The 22251-nt window shown below is 47.0% G+C and overlaps 1 protein-coding gene across 1 annotated transcript in view; it reads left to right on the top strand.

The window, feature by feature from the left end:
• LOC144770599 (chaperone Ric-8A) overlaps positions 1-22251 on the top strand; it is a 403114-nt gene that overhangs the window by 35614 nt on the left and 345249 nt on the right. Inside the window, exon 2 of the mRNA XM_078655263.1 lies at positions 13012-13059. Coding sequence (XP_078511389.1) covers positions 13012-13059 — 48 coding nt within the window. The remainder of the gene's footprint in view (positions 1-13011; positions 13060-22251) is intronic.

Here is a 22251-nt window from a genome sequence, read left to right as displayed (position 1 = left end):
CCTCCTGGGCTGGGAGAACTCCCAGCAGCAGGAGGGCAGACTTGTGTCTCGGTGGCAGCATCCATTTTGTGGAGCTAAGGCTCTGTCTGACTTTAACCGGGGTTACAGGTTACATACATGTCGTGTCCCTCTAGAAGGGTGGAATGCTAACCCCGTCGCCAGAATTGGCGAGGGGTTAGTATTCCAATTCGTATGACACCTTACTCGACATGTTTTGATAAAGCGATACCAGAGTTGGCATATAACCGCGAGGATTATAATGCACTTAAGAGTATATGGTATGCGATATCATGGAAACGGCTAAGGGATGGATCCCGAAAGCCGCAGACAGGCTCAGCTCATGCCAGAGCACTATCTCACACGATTCCAAGCACTCTGCCTTCAGGATTGTCAAGGCCTGCCATAGGAGTGACTGATAGGAGATCTGTGTGTCCATTTTAGGGTTAGATATAGGTATACTATATCTAAAGCAAAGGGTGATTACACCACCTTGCCGCAGCTGTCGTGCAGCCAGTTGTGTCAGATTTGGATGGCCAGCCAGGGGTGGCATAATACATGCTGCAGCCCCTGGTAGGCCCTGGGTACACCTATGCCCTGGGTACCTAAGGTACACTGTACAGGGACTGATAAGGTGACTCAGTATCCAATTAGATATGTACCTAGGGTACATGGAATCCATTTTACAGAGAGAGCAGTAGGCCTGGGGTCCTGAATAGCAGGGCCCCAGGTCAACTAAGTCAGAAAACCAGCAAAACACCAGGCAAAAAGTTGGGGGCAACCATAGTCAGGGATCTACCTTCCTACAGCCACCTCCCCTTTTTTTAAAGATCGGGATTATGATGTTTTCTGTCCAAGATCAGGGCAGATATCTTCTTGCTGCCGCGTTGCACATATATGTCAGTATAGGGGCCCATAGGTTACTGCATGATTTGAATGTGTCGACTGGGACCCCATCAGGGCCAAACTACTAAAAGTGGAGCAGGAAGGCATGCTTGTGAACGAAGGCTGGATGGTCAGAGCAATGTCGAGTGCTTTGGTAAATGCTGAGGGCATTTTGTTGAATAATTTCTGCAAGGCGGCCCGTTTGTGGCCAAAGCACCATCGCCTGTTGAAAGAGCAACCTTATTCAGCAGTGCGAGGCCCGGGTCTGAAACGATTTAGGATTCCTTGGCACAGCGCTCTATAATTAATGCAGCATGCTCGAGTGTGACACAACCTACCAAGGTATTTTTAAAAAAATAAGCACAATATAAAATGTACACTGGGACTTACTTAAAGGAATAATCAACCTTCACTTTACGGACTACACGTCCCGTCAATCACCAGAGTGACGATGCACTTAGCAGACGCCCACTGGGGGGCCTGTTAATTAAAGAGCCGGAAATGAACAGTAAAGTGATTTCCAAGTATCGTTTTTGCAGCCTCTGAAGACGGGGTTCCGACCCTGAAACGCGCCAGGCAAACTAATAAAAGTGGAGCAGGAAGGCATGCTTGTGAACGAAGGCTGGATGGTCATAGCAATGTCGAGTACTTTGGTAAATGCTGAGGGCATTTTGTTGAATAATATAAATGTGAGGGACTACGAGAACCAACATGCTTTGCAGCATACGCCCACTGGGGCGGGTCTTGGAGCATTTATCAGGTGTTCCTCATTTGACTGCCATTTGCTTTTCTATCGCCCGTGAACAGGACCCCATGTGTTTGAAACGCATTGGGCAGTGTATGGATGGAGGGGGAGACTGCTACTCTGCCGCACTGAAATCTTCAATTAATGGCATTTTAACTCTCTGCTGTGGCATCTTCATGTGGGGCAACCTTCTTGTTTGATGTTAGCGGCTTTGCTCGGCCGCGAAAATGCCCGCTGCGAGTCATGCAGATCCTGCGTTTGGTATCACCGAGCGCATTGGAGCGGAGAGACCGCATTGAAAGTTATTTAAAGGACAGTCTGACAGTGTCACAGCTGCCTTCCCACCCACTGGGGTAAAACAACGAGGAATATTGTGAAGGTTATGGCGGCACCCACAGGCGTTTAACAGTGAGGGACTAAGAGAACCAACATGCTTTACAGCATACGCCCACTGGGGCGGGTCTTGGAGCCTTTATCAAGTGTTCCTCATTTGATTGCCATTTGCTTTTCCATCGCCTGTGAACAAGGACACCATGTGTTTGAAACACGTTGGACAGTGTATGGATCGAGGGGGAGACTGCTACTCTGCTGCACTGAAATCTTCAATTAAAGGCATTTTAACTCTCCGCTGTGGCATCTTCATGTGGGGCAACCTTCTTGTTTGATGTTAGCAGCTTTGCTCGGCCACGAAGATGCCCGCTGCGAGCCATGCAGATCCTGCGTTTGGTATCACCGAGCGCACTGGAGCGATCCCAGTCGCCTTGTTCACTAAAACGCTTGTGTAATACCCAACAAACAATTTAAACACCCTGAACATCACGTGATTGATTGTCACCTGACCAGTAATGGACATAGTGGACAAACTTCTCAGTTTCACTTCGTCCAAACAATGAGCACTGGCAATGTTCAACATTATTCTGATGCAAGGTTTGAATTGGTTGCTTGTTTTCTTGAAAGTTTCTTTAAATATTTGAAATATTTAAAACATGTTCAAGACATTTTTCCAAATGATTTGATAACTGTACAAATACATTTAGTGAGTATCCACCCCTGTACATATATTATTCTATGTATATATATATATATATATATATATATATATATATATATATATATATATGTATGTATATATATGTATGTATATATATATATATATATATAATGTCCGAACACACAGTCACCTGCTACAGAAGAGCCCACAACAGGTAGGTATTTGCCAGTTCATTTATTGCGAGGAAGCATTTGTGAAAACTTCAGGCATGTCAGCAGTTACATCTTTCCCAGCCCGACGCGTTTCATGGTAAACATTTCTTCAGGAGCTCTGGGGAATGGCAGTTATCAGATACGGTGATTTTGGCGGCAACTAAAATACCTGCAACGTCCCGCCTCAGTGGGCGTGGCCCCACTGGCCTTCTGGTTGTCGTGGTTTTCGCCGGGTTGCTCCAGTGAGCTGCCGTTTCTGTGCCTGCATTAAATCAAAAATTAAATCCAAGTGGAGTGTGATAGGATCCTGGAGCTGTACATTTGCTTATAACTCCTCACAATTCAGCGAAGCACTTACACCGTGTTAAGTTAGCATGGGTTTATTAGAAGCTTAAACACCAATTTTGTTTTCCTGCTCTGCTTTGCACACAACACGCACTTGCAATATTGTTTAGAGAAGGGTGAGTATTTTGCTTCATATGAGAATAATTTGATATAATACATTTGTAGACTGCCTTGCCTCGCTACTTTAGTGTGTATAGTGAGAGCGTAAAACATCAAGGTTATCTTGGATACTGTGTTTGTTATTCGGAAAGATCTTTGCACGTTCGAGCCATAAGACATATGCAGCTGTGGCATCTCTGATACTGGCGCGTTTAGTAATGCACTGTGCAGGCATGATTACACACAGTTGGAGAACATTCGTATCTTGACAGTTTGTGTAGAACTCAATGTGATCCACTACTGCCGAGTAACAGAGGTATGGGTCTGCCTATATAGTCGTATGAGATCTTCTGTAGTTATAAACTAACCTGCTAAGTAGGGAGGGTGAAATCTAGGTATATTTTAAATCTGTTTCCCTTTTGCATTCTGATGCTTTCTCCCTTTGTATTTTATGGAATAGTAACAATGCAGACAATTTTGTTCTTGATAACATGTTTGCTTGTATTATCTAAGGTACTGGGCATGAGATTGTGTGTATGTATATATATATATATATATATATATATATATATGTGTGTGTGTGTATATATATATATATATATATATATATATATATATATATATATCTATACCTATACTACTATTATAAAGGAAGAACTTTGAACCTTTGAGGCGGGTAAACTCGGGAACCACAGCGCCAATCCACACCCCCGATACATCGTTGTAATCGTCAGGGTGTGCAGATGGACATAGGCTATATAAACGTAATAAATATACGTTATTTAAAAAATTTACCGAAAAAAAAGTAGTCCCTTGGAAGAAGCGCCGGCCGCAACATGCGTGCCCGAAGTGAGGAGCGCGGGGAGGAGCGGCGTCCTGGAGCGCGAGGAGGGCCGGCGGACATGGCGCGGGGAGGAACGGTGAGGAGCGGCGGACAGGCGGTGAGGAGCGGCGGACAGGCGGTGAAGAGCGGCAGACAGGCGGGGAGGAGCAGTGAGCGGCGGATGAGGTAGGTTATTTATTTATTTATTTAGGACCGGTGAGCGGCGGAAAAATGAAGCAAAAATGACCATCATGAGCTAGAGGAAGCAAACGGAGCATTACAAAAGTGAGCCAAACGGTGCATTACTGGAGGAAAAAGTTACGTGTGCAGGTTACAAAAGCGTACAAAGTAAACATAGAGGTATAATACTGCAATATATGGAGGAAGGCTCCGGGGGACCCACGGACAACGTCGGGACGGGCTGCTAGTATATGTATATATATATATATATATATATATGTATATATATATATGTGTATGTATATATATATATATATATATATATATATATATATATATATATATATATATATATGTATATGTGTGTGTGTGTGTATATATATATATATATATATATATATATATATATATATAATGTTTGAGCAAGTGCGCACCTGCGCTTTCAGCAGGCACTCGCAGCGCTTCTGGCCATCCAGCTTCAATGCCTCTCATGCCCTGGAACTCTCGTTACTCCTTTTCATTCCTCATGTGCCCGACGCGTTTCAAGGCTTGCCGCCTCTTCTTCATGGGGCTTCATTCAAATAACAGGCAATGCTCTCAACTTCCTCTTACCAACTTCATTTTATTGGGAGGGAACCGCCCTAAGTGGGTGTGGCTTAACCGTCTGTTACCATCAATGATGATGGTTATCGTAGTCCACAGTGAGAGGGTCAGTATTAACCTTGAGTAGGTCGCCTGGTATGTTGAATCATTTTTGCCATAGTCTGTATTCCCTTGAGTAGGGGGAGAACTTATCGAAATCCAGGGCAGTCGTTGTCTTTAGAAGCGTTGCGCCTTTTCACTCTTGCATCGTGCAAAGGATCGGCTCCTCCGCGCTGTATGTCAGTAATATACTGCAGCCGGTGACGGTGCTCTGCTGCACGGCCAGGGGCAGCCGTGGATATGTGTTTGAGCAAGTGCGCACCTGCGCTTTCTGCAGGCACTCGCAGCGCTTCTGGCCATCCAGCGTCAATGCCTCTCATGCCCTGGAACTCTCGTTACTCCTTTTAAGCCCCATGAAGAAGAGGCGGCAAGCCTCGAAACGCGTCGGGCACATGAGGAATGAAAAGGAGTAACGAGAGTTCCAGGGCATGAGAGGCATTGAAGCTGGATGGCCAGAAGCGCTGCGAGTGCCTGCTGAAAGCGCAGGTGCGCACTTGCTCAAATATATATATATATATATATATATATATATATATATATATATATATATATATATATATATATATATATATATATATATATATATATATATATATATATATTTTTTTTTCATAACACAGCTGCGCATAAAGGTCATGAATGTTCAAACCTCTCTGGCCCCATTTTGACTCCGTGGTGAGGCATCCTTCTCGGCCAGGCCTCCGAGTATAAATCCACAAAAAGTTTGCCCTGAAGCAAGGATGCAACTTCCCAGCTGAGTTGCTTTTCAAAAGCCTTTATTGTTGAAAACCAACATTTTCAACTCCAAACATTTACAAATCCTGACTCGTTTCAGAGCCTCCAGGCTCTTTCTTCAGAGGATGACACTGCCAAACTAAAATGCAAGGTAGGCGCCATTAACTGCATGCTTTATAAATACAGCCCACGTGGGCTTCTCATGTGAGTCTCAATTACAGCATGCTGGTACCTGTAGTTTTAAGTCCAAGCAGAATCTTCCCCATGTGGGTTCAGTTAGGTAATAGTGTCCTTTCTTTTGAACAAAAATAAAATGCCACAGTGAGTTTCGGAATGAAATCCCCAGTTTTCTTTTTTCATAACACAGCTGCGCCTAAAGGTCATGAGGCGCAGGTTTGAACATGTATTAGGTAAATAAGGAAGTGTAAGGAAGCTAGCTTCATACTAAGTTTTTTTAAGATCCAAATATCTATTACCTGGCCAAGAGGAAGACCTACTCAGAACTAAATTTACATCACATAGGGTTTCACACCTAGGTCTTGGATGTCTCCTCAACCTTATACTCTGCAGACCATTACATTCTTGACTAGATTGTGTCCTGGAGAAACTGCAGACCTGTAGCAGTTTAACGTCCAGTAGCTAAGGCCTCTATCACACTGTTCTATCAAATAATACACCCCCTCAACTATTGGAGCCTCCACGAGATCTTAGTCCCTTTCCAAGCACCAACGTGCTCACATCTTCCATATTCCTTTATACCTTTCACACGTTCCTGGAGCCCAGGACTCCTCGAAGAGTTCCTCAGCTCTTACCAAGAAGCCTGACATTGCTAGAACTCCTGATATTTTCCAGGCAAGAAGTCTCAAAGTCTCCGTGTGAACCCGCGGATGCGCCTGTCCATCTTCGTCTCTCAATAGACTCTCAACGGCAGGAAGAAAAAAGGGAATGTCGCAAGCTGTCTCCAAGGTCATTGAAAACCGCGCCTGTGAAACCCGAAAGCGAGTTATCAGGAGAAGGGAGCATCTCTCTTGCCTCACCTTGTGAAGAACCCTCTGAATCATTGCGTAAGGCAGGAATGCGTAAGCGTTGGGCCCCTTCCAGGTCGGGAAGAATTCCTCGTGCACCACTGCAGACAGACCCGCTCCGCTCCACCCCGCTAATCCAGTCCCGACACGTCCAGTCAACCCGAGGAAGCTTCGGTGCCTTGCCGGCACATGGGAGCTCCTCCCGCCGAGCCGCCCAGCGATCCGGCACCACGCCCTGCCAAGTCTGCTCGCAATCACCTGGAAACCACCGCCGGATACCCTTAGACGATCACCGTAGCCATTCAGCACCGCCCGACAGCCACTGGAATTCTTCAAGTGGACGTAAGATGTTCGCTCCACTAAACACCCCTCAAAAAGGTGAAAAGTTTGAGAAAGGTTAGCCCATCCATGTTTAAATTTTTTAGAGTGCTTTAGCAGAGAGAGAGCCTCCGACCGCTGCTAACGGACGGCCGGCATTTTCCCCAGGATCACCATGGCTGTGACCGCTGCTGTCTCTTTGTGTGATGTTGAGGAGTGTGTTGCTTCTGTCTTCTCTTCTGAAGATTGGAGACATTTTCTGGATTTGGATGATACTCTTAAGTGTGTTGGAAAAATGTTGGTTCCGGGTGAGCATAGGGAGAGCACTCTGGCTCCATCTGTGAGACCTTATGTGAAGATCCTGGACGAGCCGAGTATGAGCAGTGCGAAAGTTCTTATGAGGAATGATAAGTTTGTGCCTCCTGAGGGTTTGAGGTCCAGGATTATTGGGCTTGCGCATGAAGGGCACCTCGGTCAGACTTTGACTAAAAAAAGTGCTTGAGGATTTCTGATGGCCCAGTATGGACAAACAAATCACTTCTTGGGTTGTTGGGTGTGAGGTATGCAGGGAAAGCGAGAAGAGGCTCAAGACTGGGTGTCATGTCACCCGGTGTCACATTGATAATCCTGGTGTTCCATGGGGTAACGTTTCTCTTGATTTCATTGGACCTATGCATGGTGTGGAGGAAAATTTGAGGAATGCTTTAGTTTTGATTGACGTTCATTCTAAATGGCTCATTGTCCAGTTTATGTCCGCTATCACCATGAAGAGCACCATTGACCAACTTAGGGCCATTTTTCATGAAGAGGGTCTTCCCCACACCCTTGTCACGGACAATGGTACCCAGCTGGTTTCGCATTAGATGAGAGATTTCTTGGCTAAGTGTGGTATTGTTCATCACCGCACTGTGCTCTACAACCCCCAAGCCAATGGTATGGTGGAGCATGCCAACCTGCTGGTAAAGGGACCATTTCCATGACCATTCAATGTGGTAAGGATATTGATGTGATGGTCTGCAAGATGGTTTGGGCTCATCGCACAACTATCAATTCTGCCACTGGTTCCACCCTGTTTGAAAGATTGCGTTGAAGGAAGCCAGGCACCAAGCTTCTACCCTCTTGGTTGGTCTCTCCCAAGCCCACAGCCTTTCTGGTGGAGAACAACAAAGTGGATCGTGGCGGTGTACATGTAGGAGATTGGGTCAAAGTGAGACATGGCAGACCTTGCAAAGGTTTATCTAAGTTTTGGGGCCCTTTTAAGGTCAAGCAGGTGTTTGACAGTTATGTGCTTCTTGACAATGGCAACAAGTGTAACAAGCACAAGATTGCTTTGTGTCGCAGAGGGGTGGGTGTGGATTCTTTGGTCCACAAACCTATCTCTGTACATTCTGGTGATCATCTCAATGGTTTTATGTGGATGAGTGATGCAGAATCGTCCTCTTCTGGGCTTCAGGTCAGAAGAGAGACGGGTTCAGGGGATGCCTCCAGGTCTTTTGCCTCTGATCTGCCTACTGATGTTGGCGTCGGTGTTCCCCGTCTTCCCAGGTTACGCAGACCTCCTTGTTATTTGGAGGATTTTGTTCAGACTTAATTCCTGTTTCTTTTCTCCTGCTTTGGTGCTTCTTTCTTTTTTTTGTTTTGTGCTTCCTCCTGTTTTTTCCCTTTTTCTTCGTTGATTTTGGGTAGAAGGGAGGGGGGGGTTATAACGTGGCACTTGCTTTTAGCAGGGATTCTTACTACTTGTTCATGACATACTCAGTATTCCTTGTGATTGTTAGCTGCGTGCGTGGATTCCACTAACGGCAGTTTGTAATGTGGCTGGCGATGGTGGGATCACGCTCTCTGTGCTCTGACTTCATTTGAATAAAGCCATGTTTAACCTAACCTGTATACGAGTCATCGCCACACTCTGCCAGGTGCTCCTCCTACCCCTGTGCCTCTGTCTGGTGAAGTGAGCGAGGGTGGGTGTGTGCCCAGCCTCTGCTCCCCGCCTGTATGAACCACAGCCTGGACATAAGGATGCTAGCTCCCACGCCGTCGCAGAACAGTGTCTCCGTGCTGGTGTGAGCGCAGACAAAGTCTTTTGCCATTTCTACAGCATTTCTAGTCCTATGCTTGAAGACTTTGCTGTAGAAATGGCAAAATACTTTGTCCTTTTCTATCTCGGCGTGGATGGCACTGTGCTAATCCTATGCTTAAAAACTTTGATAGAAAAACAGACATTTGAGGTGAGCAGATCTAGAGTGTCGCTGGTGTTGAGAGTGCTCTAACAGGAGCTGCTTTCCACCTAAACTGGAGAACTACCCAGAGTTCTCTCCTTCTTTTTTGCATAATTTATGCGTCACTCTATGCCTGAAAGGGGTTTGTTTTGATATATATTTATTTTATTTTTTTAGATCTTGGAGCTGACACAAAGGCTTTGGAATGTGGGGATCTCTATTGATGGGTCACAAGACTACACTGGCAGCATGTCAGGAGTTAAAGAAAGACTCATACACACATTTTATTGAAATGCTTTATTGACCGTGGCAAAGTCGACAGTGAATCATTATCATCTATAATAGTTTTGTGGTCTTTCATGGATCTAGTGTGACATATCTGCTTTTATCATTGTGGTGATTCCCTGACAGAGCCAGTAGGCCTACCTTTTGCTAACTACACCCCATTGTTTTGTGTCTAGTATATATGTTTGAGGTAGAGTGGCAATAGGGCTTAGGGCTTGCCAGGCATATGACTCGTTGGGAGGGTGTCACCATAGGTATTTCCCCCTGCCGTCCTGCATATATTTGTTAATGTGTTGTACTGGGTAGTGTGTGTATAATAAAGTACTTTTCTTTTTTATAAGTAATAGCACTGACTGGACAATGAGTTTTTGGATGGAGGTTGTTGTCTGACTGGTGTACTAGTTCATACCACCTTCTCTGAGTAGGCCTTTGACTGCTCTGCCTTGCTACCCTGAGAGAGTCAAGTGCTATACCAGGGTTCTTGGTACGCAGTAGATGGAACGTTGCAGACGTATTACTTGTGAAGGACCTTCATTCTTCGCAACGAATGACCCACTTTTTTACAGCCCCCAACAGATGTCCTCCATCCTAGTGTGCATCTGAGATGAAATGTAGAGCACACAAATTGTGGCTTAGTGCTATCCCAGCATTCTGTTTAATGGTTCCTTTCCTGACCTAAATGCCATGCTCAATTATATCTCTGAATATCAGGATCCCCTCAGTTACAAGTAAATTTTTCATTGAAAGGATCGCCTGTTGCACTATCAGCACAAGTTAGCTGTGCACTTTTTTGTTCACTGACAAAGTACACAGTCAAATTTTGAAGCCAGACAAACAGAGTTTGAATAAAGTGGGAGAGATGCAGAAATCTGCAAATAGCAGTTTTTAGGTCTCGCCTGTCAATGCGCATGCGCATTGAGCAGAGCGAGACTATGGGGGCTTAAACAGAGTTTACCTACACTGGCGATTCACTGGCGATTTGATGAAGTGCATGTGCACTTTTAACTCAATGCGCAAGCGCAATTAGTTAAAATGCGCGTGCACAGCATCAAATCGTCAGCTTAGTGCCGCCAGCAGCTCTTCCCGCTCCGCCCCCTGCTGCATCAAAGGCTTGGCGCTCTGCCTCAGCCCAGCCATTCTCCTCCCCTAATTACCCCCTGCTGCATCAAAGGCTTTTTCACGGCCGGCCGTGCTTTCAGTTTTACGGCTGGCCGGCCGTGTCTCCTTTTCTTTCTTTTTTTAATCCGCTGCATGTTGATAATAACGATATCTGCTTGCTTTGCTTTATAACACTTCTTATCATAGTTTTGCCGTTTCTAAGTTCTATCAATCACAGGTTCTACTGTTGTGCCGCCCGACTTGTTTTTTATTTGACTATAGCTGCAGCGCCCCTTCAGATTTATTTTTGCCAGCGTAACACGCTTGCTCCACGTTGCCATCCTGCCCTCGGGCGCCGCGCAAAACGTTCATCATTAACAACACGGGTGCCGCGCTTAATATTTTAGCAGGCACCCGCTTTTATACTTGTATTGTTATCAATTACTATTCGTTAGCCCTTTTTTATACCGTTTGCACTGCCGCATGTAATCACAGCTGACCAGGAGACTAAGTAAACAATGCTGGCTGCACGGCCGTCCAACTCTTATTTAAACGTAGCCGCTTATCCGCTTATATATTAACACAGGCAGCGTGCTATAGGGTGCAGCATGGCGCCCGCTTTTCCACACTGCTGACTGCTCCTCATCACTGTCCTGCAAGCCCCTCCCCCCCACTTCCTGGGCGCTGCACTAATCTTTATGCATTAACAACAAGACAGTCGCCACACTTAACATTTTAGCAGGCACCCACCTGACCAACTGACTTTGCCAATGCTTGCTACTCCGTTTCTACAGGTAATATCCCCCCGCCTCTTTGCTCCATTTATTCCTTCCAGTGCTGTCTGTGCTTGTTATAACACTCCGTTCCCATTAAGCCGCATAAATACTAATGCAGCATGCCTCACTTTTATGCAGCCATCCTTGTAATAAAGAGCACATTTTAACCCTCCACCCAGCCGGCTACCATATTAAAGCCCAAGCCCAAAGTACATGCTGTATGCCCGACCCCCGGCCTGTCCTCCCTTCACCTGCCGAACTGCACCCCAACCCAAACGGCCTCAGAAGGATGAAAGGCCCCTGCTGCGACCACCGCCTTAATGCAATGTCTCTCCCCTCCTGTACCCATCCCATTTTCGCCTCCACCCGAGCCATGCGACCCCCCACCTCCCTCACCCATCCAAACTGTGAGCCCAACTCCCTCCCCTCCCCAACCCCCCAACCCCCCACACTGAAACCTCAGGCCCTTTCCCCACTCTCCCCAATTAGCCCCCCACAATGCCGAAAGCTTGTTTTTCGTGGGTGGCAAAAATGCAGCTCGTCCCCTGCTGCTTTGACTGTTGTCACACAGCTCTTTTCTCTTAGCACAGCGGCTCCTTAACTCAGTTCCTTGGCTGCTCCACCTTTACAGACACCCACCCTGCCTGCCATTGTACCTCTCTGCAAAGCACGAGCGCTGTCAAAGGCAGTAGGGTCTGGATTGTATGTATCGTTGACATTACAAATGCTATAGGTGTCACATTTGAAAAAGTATAAAGTATTGCCATTGTAAATGACAAAGCTATTACTTTTGCAAGTTTCAAGACCCACACATTAAAAGAAATTTGTCAATTACAAAACCAATAGCTACAACTTTTCTATTGCGAGACCTATTGCATTTCCAATGCTTGTTTTTTTTGTGGTGTCCAGCTTTGCATGTTGACTTTGCAACACAGAGGCACAATAACGTGCCATTGCTATGTCTCCAGTAGCAGTATCCGGATTACCAAGGGAGCTGGTTCCTGTCAAAACCAGCTACACTCATGAGCTGCCCCCATTTCAGCTGCTTTAACACGTTTATCAGCTAGCTGATTGGAAAGGCGTTCTTTGTAAACAGGGCTCCATTGGGCATTCTTTCATTGATAGGGCTCCTCTGGACTTGTATTCCATTGAAAATGAGGTTCCATGGGGTACTCTATTGATACAGAGCCTCCAGTTCAGGTGCATTGTACCATAAACGAGCTTCCAAAGGACATTCTGTTATAAATGAGGCTCCAGGAGAGGGGTACTGTGTAGTAAATGAGGAATCCTGTAATAAGAAAGTGCATGGAGTGGGCATTCCATAATTTATGAGACGCAAAAAGAAATGAAGGGCTTTCCATCGTAAATGCGTTCCCATGGGGCGTTCTGTTGTACATGAACGCCCATTGGGAGTTTAATATATGTATCTATGGGGTAGCTACAAAGCTCGAGCCTAGCTGAAAGCCAGTAGTGCTATTCAGGGTCAAAAGTAAAGACAATGCTAATTTGAACAACATTAATGGCGAGTTGATCAGGTCCAGTTCCTAATGTTTATTAATGTTTTGTCTTATTTTAGAACTCGCAGTGTTTCTTCTTCAACTCAGAGCACAGGGAGCAGCGAAAGGTAAGAATCTCTACCATCAATATCCAGTGTGGAGCTGATGTGTGTTTCCTTTCACGCCTCGGCCTTGTGTCCATGATTCTGGAAGTTACTAAGGGTCTGTCCATACCGTGCACATTGTTTACAGCCATTTCCAGTCTACCTTGATGGGTTGCTCTTGACTTGGTAAAATTGGACAAGGAAGTCTTACTGTAACTAAACTTAGTTTCCAAGGGGTGATGATGGTGTTTCGGGTATGTTCTCGAGTGTCACATTGCAGCAGTAAGCTTGGGTAAATGTATATCCTGATGGGGAGATTGTTCAGTTTTAAACAGCTCAAACACTAATGGGGTCATTATTCGCCAATGCAGAGACAACACACTGATGTAATGATCACCCCGTGAGTAGGGGTTCATGCTGTTGCACATTGATAGGGAAGTCATTCTCTCATAGGGTGGACTTTCACTTACTAATGGGAAAGTCATTCGCTCAAGGGTTAAACACTAATGGGGTGGTCATGCTGCTGGGGTGGCCTTAACTGATCATGAGGTAATTAATGGTAAACCACATACTGTTGATGGGGTTACCCACTGATAGGGACAACATTCAGTAAATAGGCAGACAGCGAGATTAGTTTACACACTAGAGGAGAGTTGTATTCACGAAGGGGACATCACTCTGTGATGGATTAGCCACATGCTTTAATTTTGCTCTTAGTTTTACTGGTGTTTAGGCCTTACTGGTGCAACAAATGGGATGAGTATCTAAATAATTAGAGTATGCTGGACTGTGAGAGCTCATGGTCCGCCAAATACTCTCTGGTAGCTTTCCGGGCTAAGTACACTTACACCTGCCCTGCTCTGTCTCCTGCTTTTTCCCCTCTCCCGGCTTAGAAAATATTCTGCTTCTTCTGGATAGTCTAGCCCTGGCGGAGTAGGAACACCTGCACACAAATGAGTTCCCTTCAGTTCCAAGAACTATTATAGCAATGTGTGACAAAACAAAGCCAGACAAGGCACAGCTAAAAGGCTGGCAGTAAACAACAGGCCTCCTGGCTTTGCCAGTGCTTGGCATCTTTACTGCCAAGGGCTTTAGGGCCCTGAAACCCCCACCCTCTTAAGCCATCGCACTTAAATGGTATCGCTCCTTAAGTGAGAAAAACACAAACGTGGCTGACGTGGTGTTCGACTGATGCGGCGCGTACTCTCGAGTCACTGCAGCGGTCAGTAGTTGTTTTCACCAGCTGAATATACCGAGACCCTTTCCACCATGGCATATTGTCCACTGTTATGAGGGAATCAGTCCCTCTTGGCTTGATTACTGCAATGCTCTCCGTGGCGGTTTCATGGAGCCTAACTCTAGAGATGTCAGGGCCTTCTTGGCGCAGCCTCTCCCCAGTGCAGCCATTCGCCTATAACCGGTCTTGTCTCTAGGAAGGACCATGTTTCGCATGTTCGCAGGTCTCTGCACTGGCTCTCTCTGGCGTACAGCTCTTGCTTTAGAGTGCTTTCATGACCAATGAATGCCTACAGCCTCCACTACCAGGCTAGTTGACCTCAAAAATACCCCCCTCCCCCCACAGGTTGTCCAGCACAAAGAGACCTGTAGAATGATGAGCACTACACATGCACTATCAGTCAATCTAAAGGCAAACGCAAATACATACTTACACAATCATTAGAAATGACAATATGCCTGACTTTTGAATGCATTGCAAGCCAGACCTAAAAATCCATGTAGGTTAAAGCTACCCTCAACCCATCTGTGCTGCGGCCAGAGAAAAGCAGCATCAATCATCTCGTTACCTGAGACACTTTTACAGCATTACAATGTCATGTGTGTGCCCCTGAACGTTCAACCTCAGCCAGTTGTATAAATAAACAAAATAATCACAGCTGTGTGGCGGCCAAGCATTTTTTGCGGAAGCACACATGCCCAATCCAAACGTACTCAAGCGCCCCAGCATGTGGCCGGAGCCAAAGCCCCACTCTAGTGATGCTCACATAATTGTCTGGTGACATCTGCGCTGTCAGGCCAGACTATCATAACAAAATGGTGGGATTATCACTGCAAGAGCGGATTAAAACCGTGGCCTGTGGAGTGTGGGCAGATGCAGGAACCGAATAGCTGTCCGCAGAAAAGAGACCGATAACCATGGTTGGTGGGGTGGACTGGCAGCATTCACTGAAGCAAAACAGACATTTGTGTAATAAATGTATCGAGGACACCTCAGTGCCCTATGGAGTTGTATGGCCTAGTGGGGCAGTATGCATTCAGCATCATCTAGAGTAAAGGTCGCAGTGAAAACATACATCCAAATGCAAGACACCGCCATATTTACTCCAGGCTCGAATGAAAACACATGCAGGTAGGTGTTGGGCAAATACAGAAACTCAGCAGCTGAGCACACACAAATAACAAGCATTGAAAATGCAATAGGTCTCACCTTTGATTAAGTTAAAGTTATTTGCCCGTCCGCCACCTTTTTTCCCCCGCCATATTACAATGGCGGGGGGACCGTGGCGGACGGGAAGACCGTCTGCCGCTTTTCCACCGCAGTCGCAAGGGCTGAAAAGGCCTGATATGGTGGCAGTGTCTATCAGACATCGCCAGCCATATTAGGATGGCCTGAGGGGAATGCCTTTCCGTGGCGGCAATGCTGCCACGAAAAGGCATACGGTGCCTGCTTTGGGGGCCCATTGCGGGCCCCCAGGTGAAGGAGGGGTGGGGTGGTGGGGGTGCACATGGGGGGTACCTATGGTACCCACCTGCATTCACTGCACAACATGGCAGGCACCGCGCGGTGCCTGTCATGTTGTGCTGTGAAACGCACAACATGCATTTTTCACTTTGCGGCGGCCGGCGCTTTAAGCACCGTCCGCCGCAATGTTAAAAATGCGGGATGCAACCGTCAATGTGGCGGCTGCATCCTAATTGGGGGCACGGTTTCTCCGCCCTTGTGGCGGATGGTACCTGCCCCCGACAGGATGGCGGACGGACACTTTGTCCGTTCGCCATCCTAATGGACCTTTAAGTTTTGGCCCTCAAAACTCAGTGTCGATACCCACCGGTTGCAAACACCGGCACAAATTAAGCACTGCATCTAACCTTGTCCAAAGATAATACGATCCTGTCATGCACTACAGTGACATTCACTGTCACAGGCACTTTAACAGCCCTATGCACTCTCGTGTCTCTGACACACACGCTGTCTTGTGTGCTCACAGTGTTAAAACCTAACACACACACACACACACACACACACACACACACACACACTCGCGCTGGCATACGATCACTCTTAAAACACAAATTCACAGTCTCAAACAGCCTGGCACACACTTGAACTGACTTACATGGCCAAACACCAGAAGTTACTTGGTCGTTCTCGTGCGTGACACCTGCAGCTGTCCATTCAACAACACTTGGCAGGCCGGAATTGAGGCTCAGACGTATTTTGACAGAAGTTAAACTACAATCCCCAGAATACAAGATGCTGCTAGTTTAAAAAGCCTCGGCTGTCTGAAGCAGTCACGCGTGGTATGTGGAAGCTTAGCAGCTAAGCCACACACATGACCAATCAATCCCACGTTGACATCATCGTACAGCCAGACCCCCTTCACACAGCAGAGCACCAGAAACTTGTATACTCACTCTTGAGTGTGTTTCGATCAGTCTTAAGTCAGCGGTGTTGCCTGTCCTCACTTTTTCGGTGTCCGGCCCGGGAGCAGCTGACCCGGGGGAGGGCTGCGAGGACTGACCGGGTACTTACTCCCTTCCCCGGCGCCACACTGCCTCCCTCTCCCGCGCTGCTCCCCTTCCCTCCTCCTCCCACCCTCCATCCCATACACAGCTCCCTGCCCTCTCTTCCTTTTTCTCCCCGGTCTCCTCCCAGAAGTCTCTTGTGTCCCGAGTTCGTTTAGAGCCGATGGTTGAAGTTGTTTCCACCTACCCCGGCGCGGAGCCGTGGACGCTTCCTGGAGGCGGCAGCAAGGGCAGGGGGCCGGGGTGACTGAAGGGTCTGGGGGATGAGGTCTGCGGAGCCCAGGCTCCTCCGATGCCCGTCCCGGGGAGGCTCCTCCCAGGCTCCTCCGGAGTGGCAGCTGCTGGTCCGGGCGGACTCCCAGGAATGCTGTCTGGCATGCCTGCGCTCCGAGGTGCCCTGCCTGCCGGGCTCCTCGGCACCTTCCAGCACCTACCGCAGTGGGTGGGGTCCGGCGGTAGGTGCTGGCAGGGCCTTCAAACCAGTGTACATCAAAGCCCTGTGTGCCACAGTCTGCAGCATGCTCTTTACAGAGCGCAGAAACACGTTCGGTAATTTGAAATTTATCTGAATTATATTAGTAATAAAGATCAATTGGACGGTTTATTACCCTGTGTAGGGCAAAGTACAGCTCAAAATGGTGTGCATAGGAGAGTCTAATTTGTACCATATCACCATCAAGAATAAAATGTTTGTCCCTCGGTGCCCCATGTTGTCACATCTTAATTATGGTAGCCAATATCTCTTCTCATGTCAAATTGCCCGCAAAGTCTCATTTTAAGTGCCCCTCCACATTCTGCACAGCATAGCATTATTTTCTAACGACATCACACACAGCTCATGATGGGTGCCTGCCCAGTTATAGACCCGTCTTGTTTTTTGTATTACAAGTCCCAGACTTGTAGCCCTAGTTTTATACTTGGTTTAATAAGACTACAAGTCCCAGAATTCTCAAAATATAACTTTCCTAGTTGCATGTGTGTCACATTGCTCCCTTCCCGTGACACTTGCCTGCCGGGCTCCCTGACTGCATTCCTGGATGCTGAAGTCGCGGTCCAAGTAAGACCGAATCAGAAAATAGTAGACATGGCTTCGGATCCAAAGCAACGGGTTGGAAATCCCCAGAACCACCAGCTTCTTTCTTTGTCCTCCAGCCCCTAAGCTGTAATGTCTCAACCCGGCTAAGGACAGAACAGCGGGAGTAGGCGGGAGCAATTGGGAGCGGCCGGCCACCGGAGGCAAGATGCAGAAAGGCACCTAGAACAGCAGGAGTAAGTGGGAGCAATGAAGGGCGGCCGGCCACCGGAGGCAAGACGCAGAAAGGTGCCTAGAACAGTGGAAGTAGGCAGGAGCAGTTGGGAGCGGCAAGACGCAGAAAGGTGCCTAGAACAGTGGAAGTAGGCAGGAGCAGTTGGGAGCGGCCGGCCACCGGAGGCAAGACGCAGAAAGGCGCCGTTGTACCGAGCGACCTACCCGGGACCAACCCACGGACAGCGCCATGTTGGCGAACTTTCACCTCTGAACCCGCTTGATCTCGGAAAGCAGGCTGCTTTAGAAGAAATATTCACACGAAATTTCGGTGAGCCCCGCGTGTGAGTAAGGGACGGCTAAACAGATGCGATCACATATTAACACATGATGTTTCCAGTATTGCAAACACAAAAACACAAAGCTGCATTTTTTGTCCTCCTGCCCCCGAACTGTAATGTCTCAGCCCGGCTAAGGGCAGAACAGCGGGAGTAGGCGGGAGCAATTGAAAGCGGCCGGCCACCGGAGGCAAGACGCAGAAAGAGGCAGAAAGGCGCCTAAAATGACTTCCTGCTGGCGTAAAAGGTTATCTTCTTCAAGGGGCCATCTGTTTGGACCCTTAAAGAAGATAAGAAACCTTTTACGCCAGTAGTAAGTCGGGGCAGCCAGTCCGAGTGGGACGGCTGTAAAAGAGAAAAGAGTACGTCACTGTAACCTCTTTTCCAATGGCTGGCCACTGTTTAGCATGAACGGTGACACCAGCCAATGTAAAAGAGGGGCGGGGCTTAAATCCCTCTATTGAAAATACTCAAAAACATAAAACCTCGCCAGCGAGACTGCCCATGTGCGCAGCCTGCGCTAGCCGAGACCTAAAAAAACCCAGAGACAGCGTAGACAAACTCCCTGGGCGGGTGGGGGGTGGCTCACAGAAACAGAATACATGTGTGAGGCATTGCTGCAGGAGTTGCATTATTCAACGCAACATTGTTAAAATGCTGCAAAAACAACTCCAGAAGGTGTGCACAGCTGCAGAGAATTCCAACCCAACGAACAATGCAACGAAAACATACTTTCAGAGGCCTGGCAATGAACGTTGGTTGGGAGCACAGCATGAGCGCCTTTGTTTGACCCTTGGAGACATTTTTTGTGTGCTGCTCCCGCATCATCTCTGCCTGCCCGGTTCTGCCCCTGCTCTCTGCACCGTGGTTCATCCTCCTTCCGACTTTGTTGTCTACATAGTATATGTTCTCCAGTAACCCATGATGATGATGAAGGCCAAAATATAAAATCTGAGGTGAGAGAGAAGTAAGCGTCTGCTTGGAGTTTGGAACAATACAAGGAAAGAGACGTCCTGAAAGTGTGAGAACTGATAAACAGATGTAGCCAAGGTTTTTTGGTAATCACAACCTATCTTTTCTTGTGACAGTCTGAAGCTGATTTGAAGTTTGATACTAATAGCAATTTTTTATATCACAGAACTGTGTGTTTTTATTTTTTTAATACTGAACCTTTTTGGGAACTGAAGTCTCCTCAGTTCTGGCACAAAACTTTTCCTTGCCTGAGGCATTTCGCTGTTTGTTTGCTGCCTCTGGAAAACAGGCTGTTCCTGGGGCCGTTTGTTACAATGTTTTGGCCTGTTACAGTGGCATTGTGACCCTGCTGTCTACAATTTCTTTAATGCAGAACGGGCCTAGTTCTTCACAAAGAAAACGATTTGCAAACCCATGGCTGGAGTACACAGGGGGCACTGGTAGGAGCTTTAAACAAAGCGCCTATTCTGCACACTGAAAACGACCCTTATTTTGATGTTGTCTCACAAGGATCAGTCACGTGTTGCACACATGACGGGCAATTTTGCACTATTTCCAAGAAGTGTTTAAGTGACATATGCACTGATGACCACGGTACAAATGACATTTCATACCAGCAGGTCACTGTAAATATCAGTTCGATGTTTGTGTAAAATCAGATGATTTAACACAACTCTGTGACTTTGATTTGTTTTTTTCATATGACCAGGTACTGCCGAGTCCCCCTCCCTCATCCAAGTAAACCACCCTTTTAACTCCAACCTTTTGGGCCCCCCCCCAATAAGCCAGTCAGATCCTCCACCCTCTTTCCCCCAAGGCAACAATAACAATATAGACAGCATACCAGCTTGGATTAAGGGTCGGAATAACTCCGGCCATATTTTATTCATAACAATAACAAAACATTAATCTTAATATTGACATCATTTATACAATACGCAGAAAGTCCGGTCCATTACATTGATCTGTACAGGGTGTCATTTGGCTATCCTTAACATATTTCTAATACATAGCCATTCCGATCATAAGCTAAGTGATCAGCAACATTATCTTTCTGCGTATCCCTGTTTGAGCCTACGGCAAGGTCAAGTTCTCTGGAGATTACCTCACCCCAGGTCCCCCTACGCCCTCAACATTAGTTCCATAAGGTGCTGTGTAGTTATGCCCAGCTTATATAAGAAATTAAATGAAAAAACGTATTTAATACAGCTACTCAAACTAGAGTGTCCTGACACATAGACAGTGGGAGAGAAGGAGCGAAAGAAACCAGTTAATGATTAAAGAGCCACGTTTTTAGATTTTTGCTAATGGAAAGTCAGTCTGTGTCTCGCCTCAAAGTCTCCGGAATGCTATTCCACAGTTCTGTGCCCGGAAAGCCAAAGAATCTACCTCCAGTACGGGCCAGGCGTATCTTGGGCATGATGGCCAGGTGGGCGTTGGAAGATCGTAAGAGTCTGGATGTAGAGTAATGGTTAACTCGTTTGATTAAGTACCCGGCTCCACCCTTGTGGTCATAGCTTTAAAGTCTATCCGCTGTTTAATGCGGAGCCAATGTAAGGATTTAAGAATCAGAGTCATGCTAGATCTAGATCTATATCTTAGGATAGCTCTGTCCGCCTCGTTTTGAACCACTTGCAAAGGCTGGGTTGAGGATTTGGGAAGACCAAGGTACAGGCAATTGACGTAGTCAAGCTTTGATGTCACTAGAGCTTGCACCACAATCCTTCTGCTCTCCAGCGGTAGTAGCAGCAGAAATTATTTTAGCATTCGGAGTATACCGAAGCATGCACCAGTGATATTTTGGATCTGAATGCGCATCGACAGTGTTTTGTCAATGACGATTCCTACATTTTTTGCTTTCTCTTTTTCTGCGGGCTGGGGGGTAGATTCTTGGGCCACCAGGAACTCCAATCGGGTGTTTCTAATTTTTCAAAAGAAAACAACTTAATTTTTATCTGAATTACACTTGAATTGATTGATCTTAAGCCAATTGAAGACCTTCGTGAGGCAGGACTTGATCTTCGCCCTGTCAAAGTCGAAGCCTTTATCACAAGAGAAGATAAACTGAGTGTCGTAGGCATAAGAAACAATTTTGGCGCCCTCTTGCTCTACCATGGATGCCGATGGAGAAAGATAAATATTAGAGGGTAGGGCTGAGAAGCGAGCCCTGGGGGACACCAACATTTATGGCTAGAACCCGAGATGAGAACGGTGGGAGCCAGATGTCCTGGGATCTGTTATCCAAATAGGAGGACATCCATGCTCGGCCCGTCTCACCCAGGCCAATGTTTTTTACTTCCTTGCACATGTGCGGGGTTGGCCAAACAGCCTAGCGGAAGCGGAACTTCCCCTCCCCCCCACCCTTACAGCCTACCGGCTGTAACTGCCCCAGGAGTTGCATGAGAGACCATCTGTCCCATCCTCAGGCGTCCCCATTTGACAATGGTGATGCCTGCTAAGGACCGTAAACTATGCCCACAAATCATGACCTTACCGCCTGACCAAAGGATACTACTTGACTTTACATAAAAATACGACAAGAAATGCCCTAGAGGGGAAATTCGGTTACTACGATAAACCATTGCATCATTACAATATCTATTACCTTGAATACTAGAAAAACAAGAGAAACAAAACTACACATTCGCAAAACGTCTGCCTCAGGGGATGATGGGTGGGGGAAAACTCCTTTTGAAGGGGCCTCTGTCCCGAGGACCTCGGATCCGATCGGGCTGTGGAGCGGCGGTGAAAGAGACCGCTCCACAGCCCTCTTTATTGCCCACTGTGCCGGGGAGCCGGTTGGAACCGGCTTCCCGGGCGTATTTTGATCGTATGACCCAAAAACGCTTCATGCACTTCCGGGTCACAGCCCCTGCGTCCAATCAGCTGCAGGCG

The sequence above is a fragment of the Lissotriton helveticus genome, chromosome 7 (genome assembly GCF_964261635.1).
Source record: "Lissotriton helveticus chromosome 7, aLisHel1.1, whole genome shotgun sequence".
Taxonomy (NCBI): domain Eukaryota; kingdom Metazoa; phylum Chordata; class Amphibia; order Caudata; family Salamandridae; genus Lissotriton; species Lissotriton helveticus.
The sequence above is the reverse complement of the archived record's forward strand: the minus strand, read 5'-3'. Positions and strand labels throughout refer to the sequence as shown.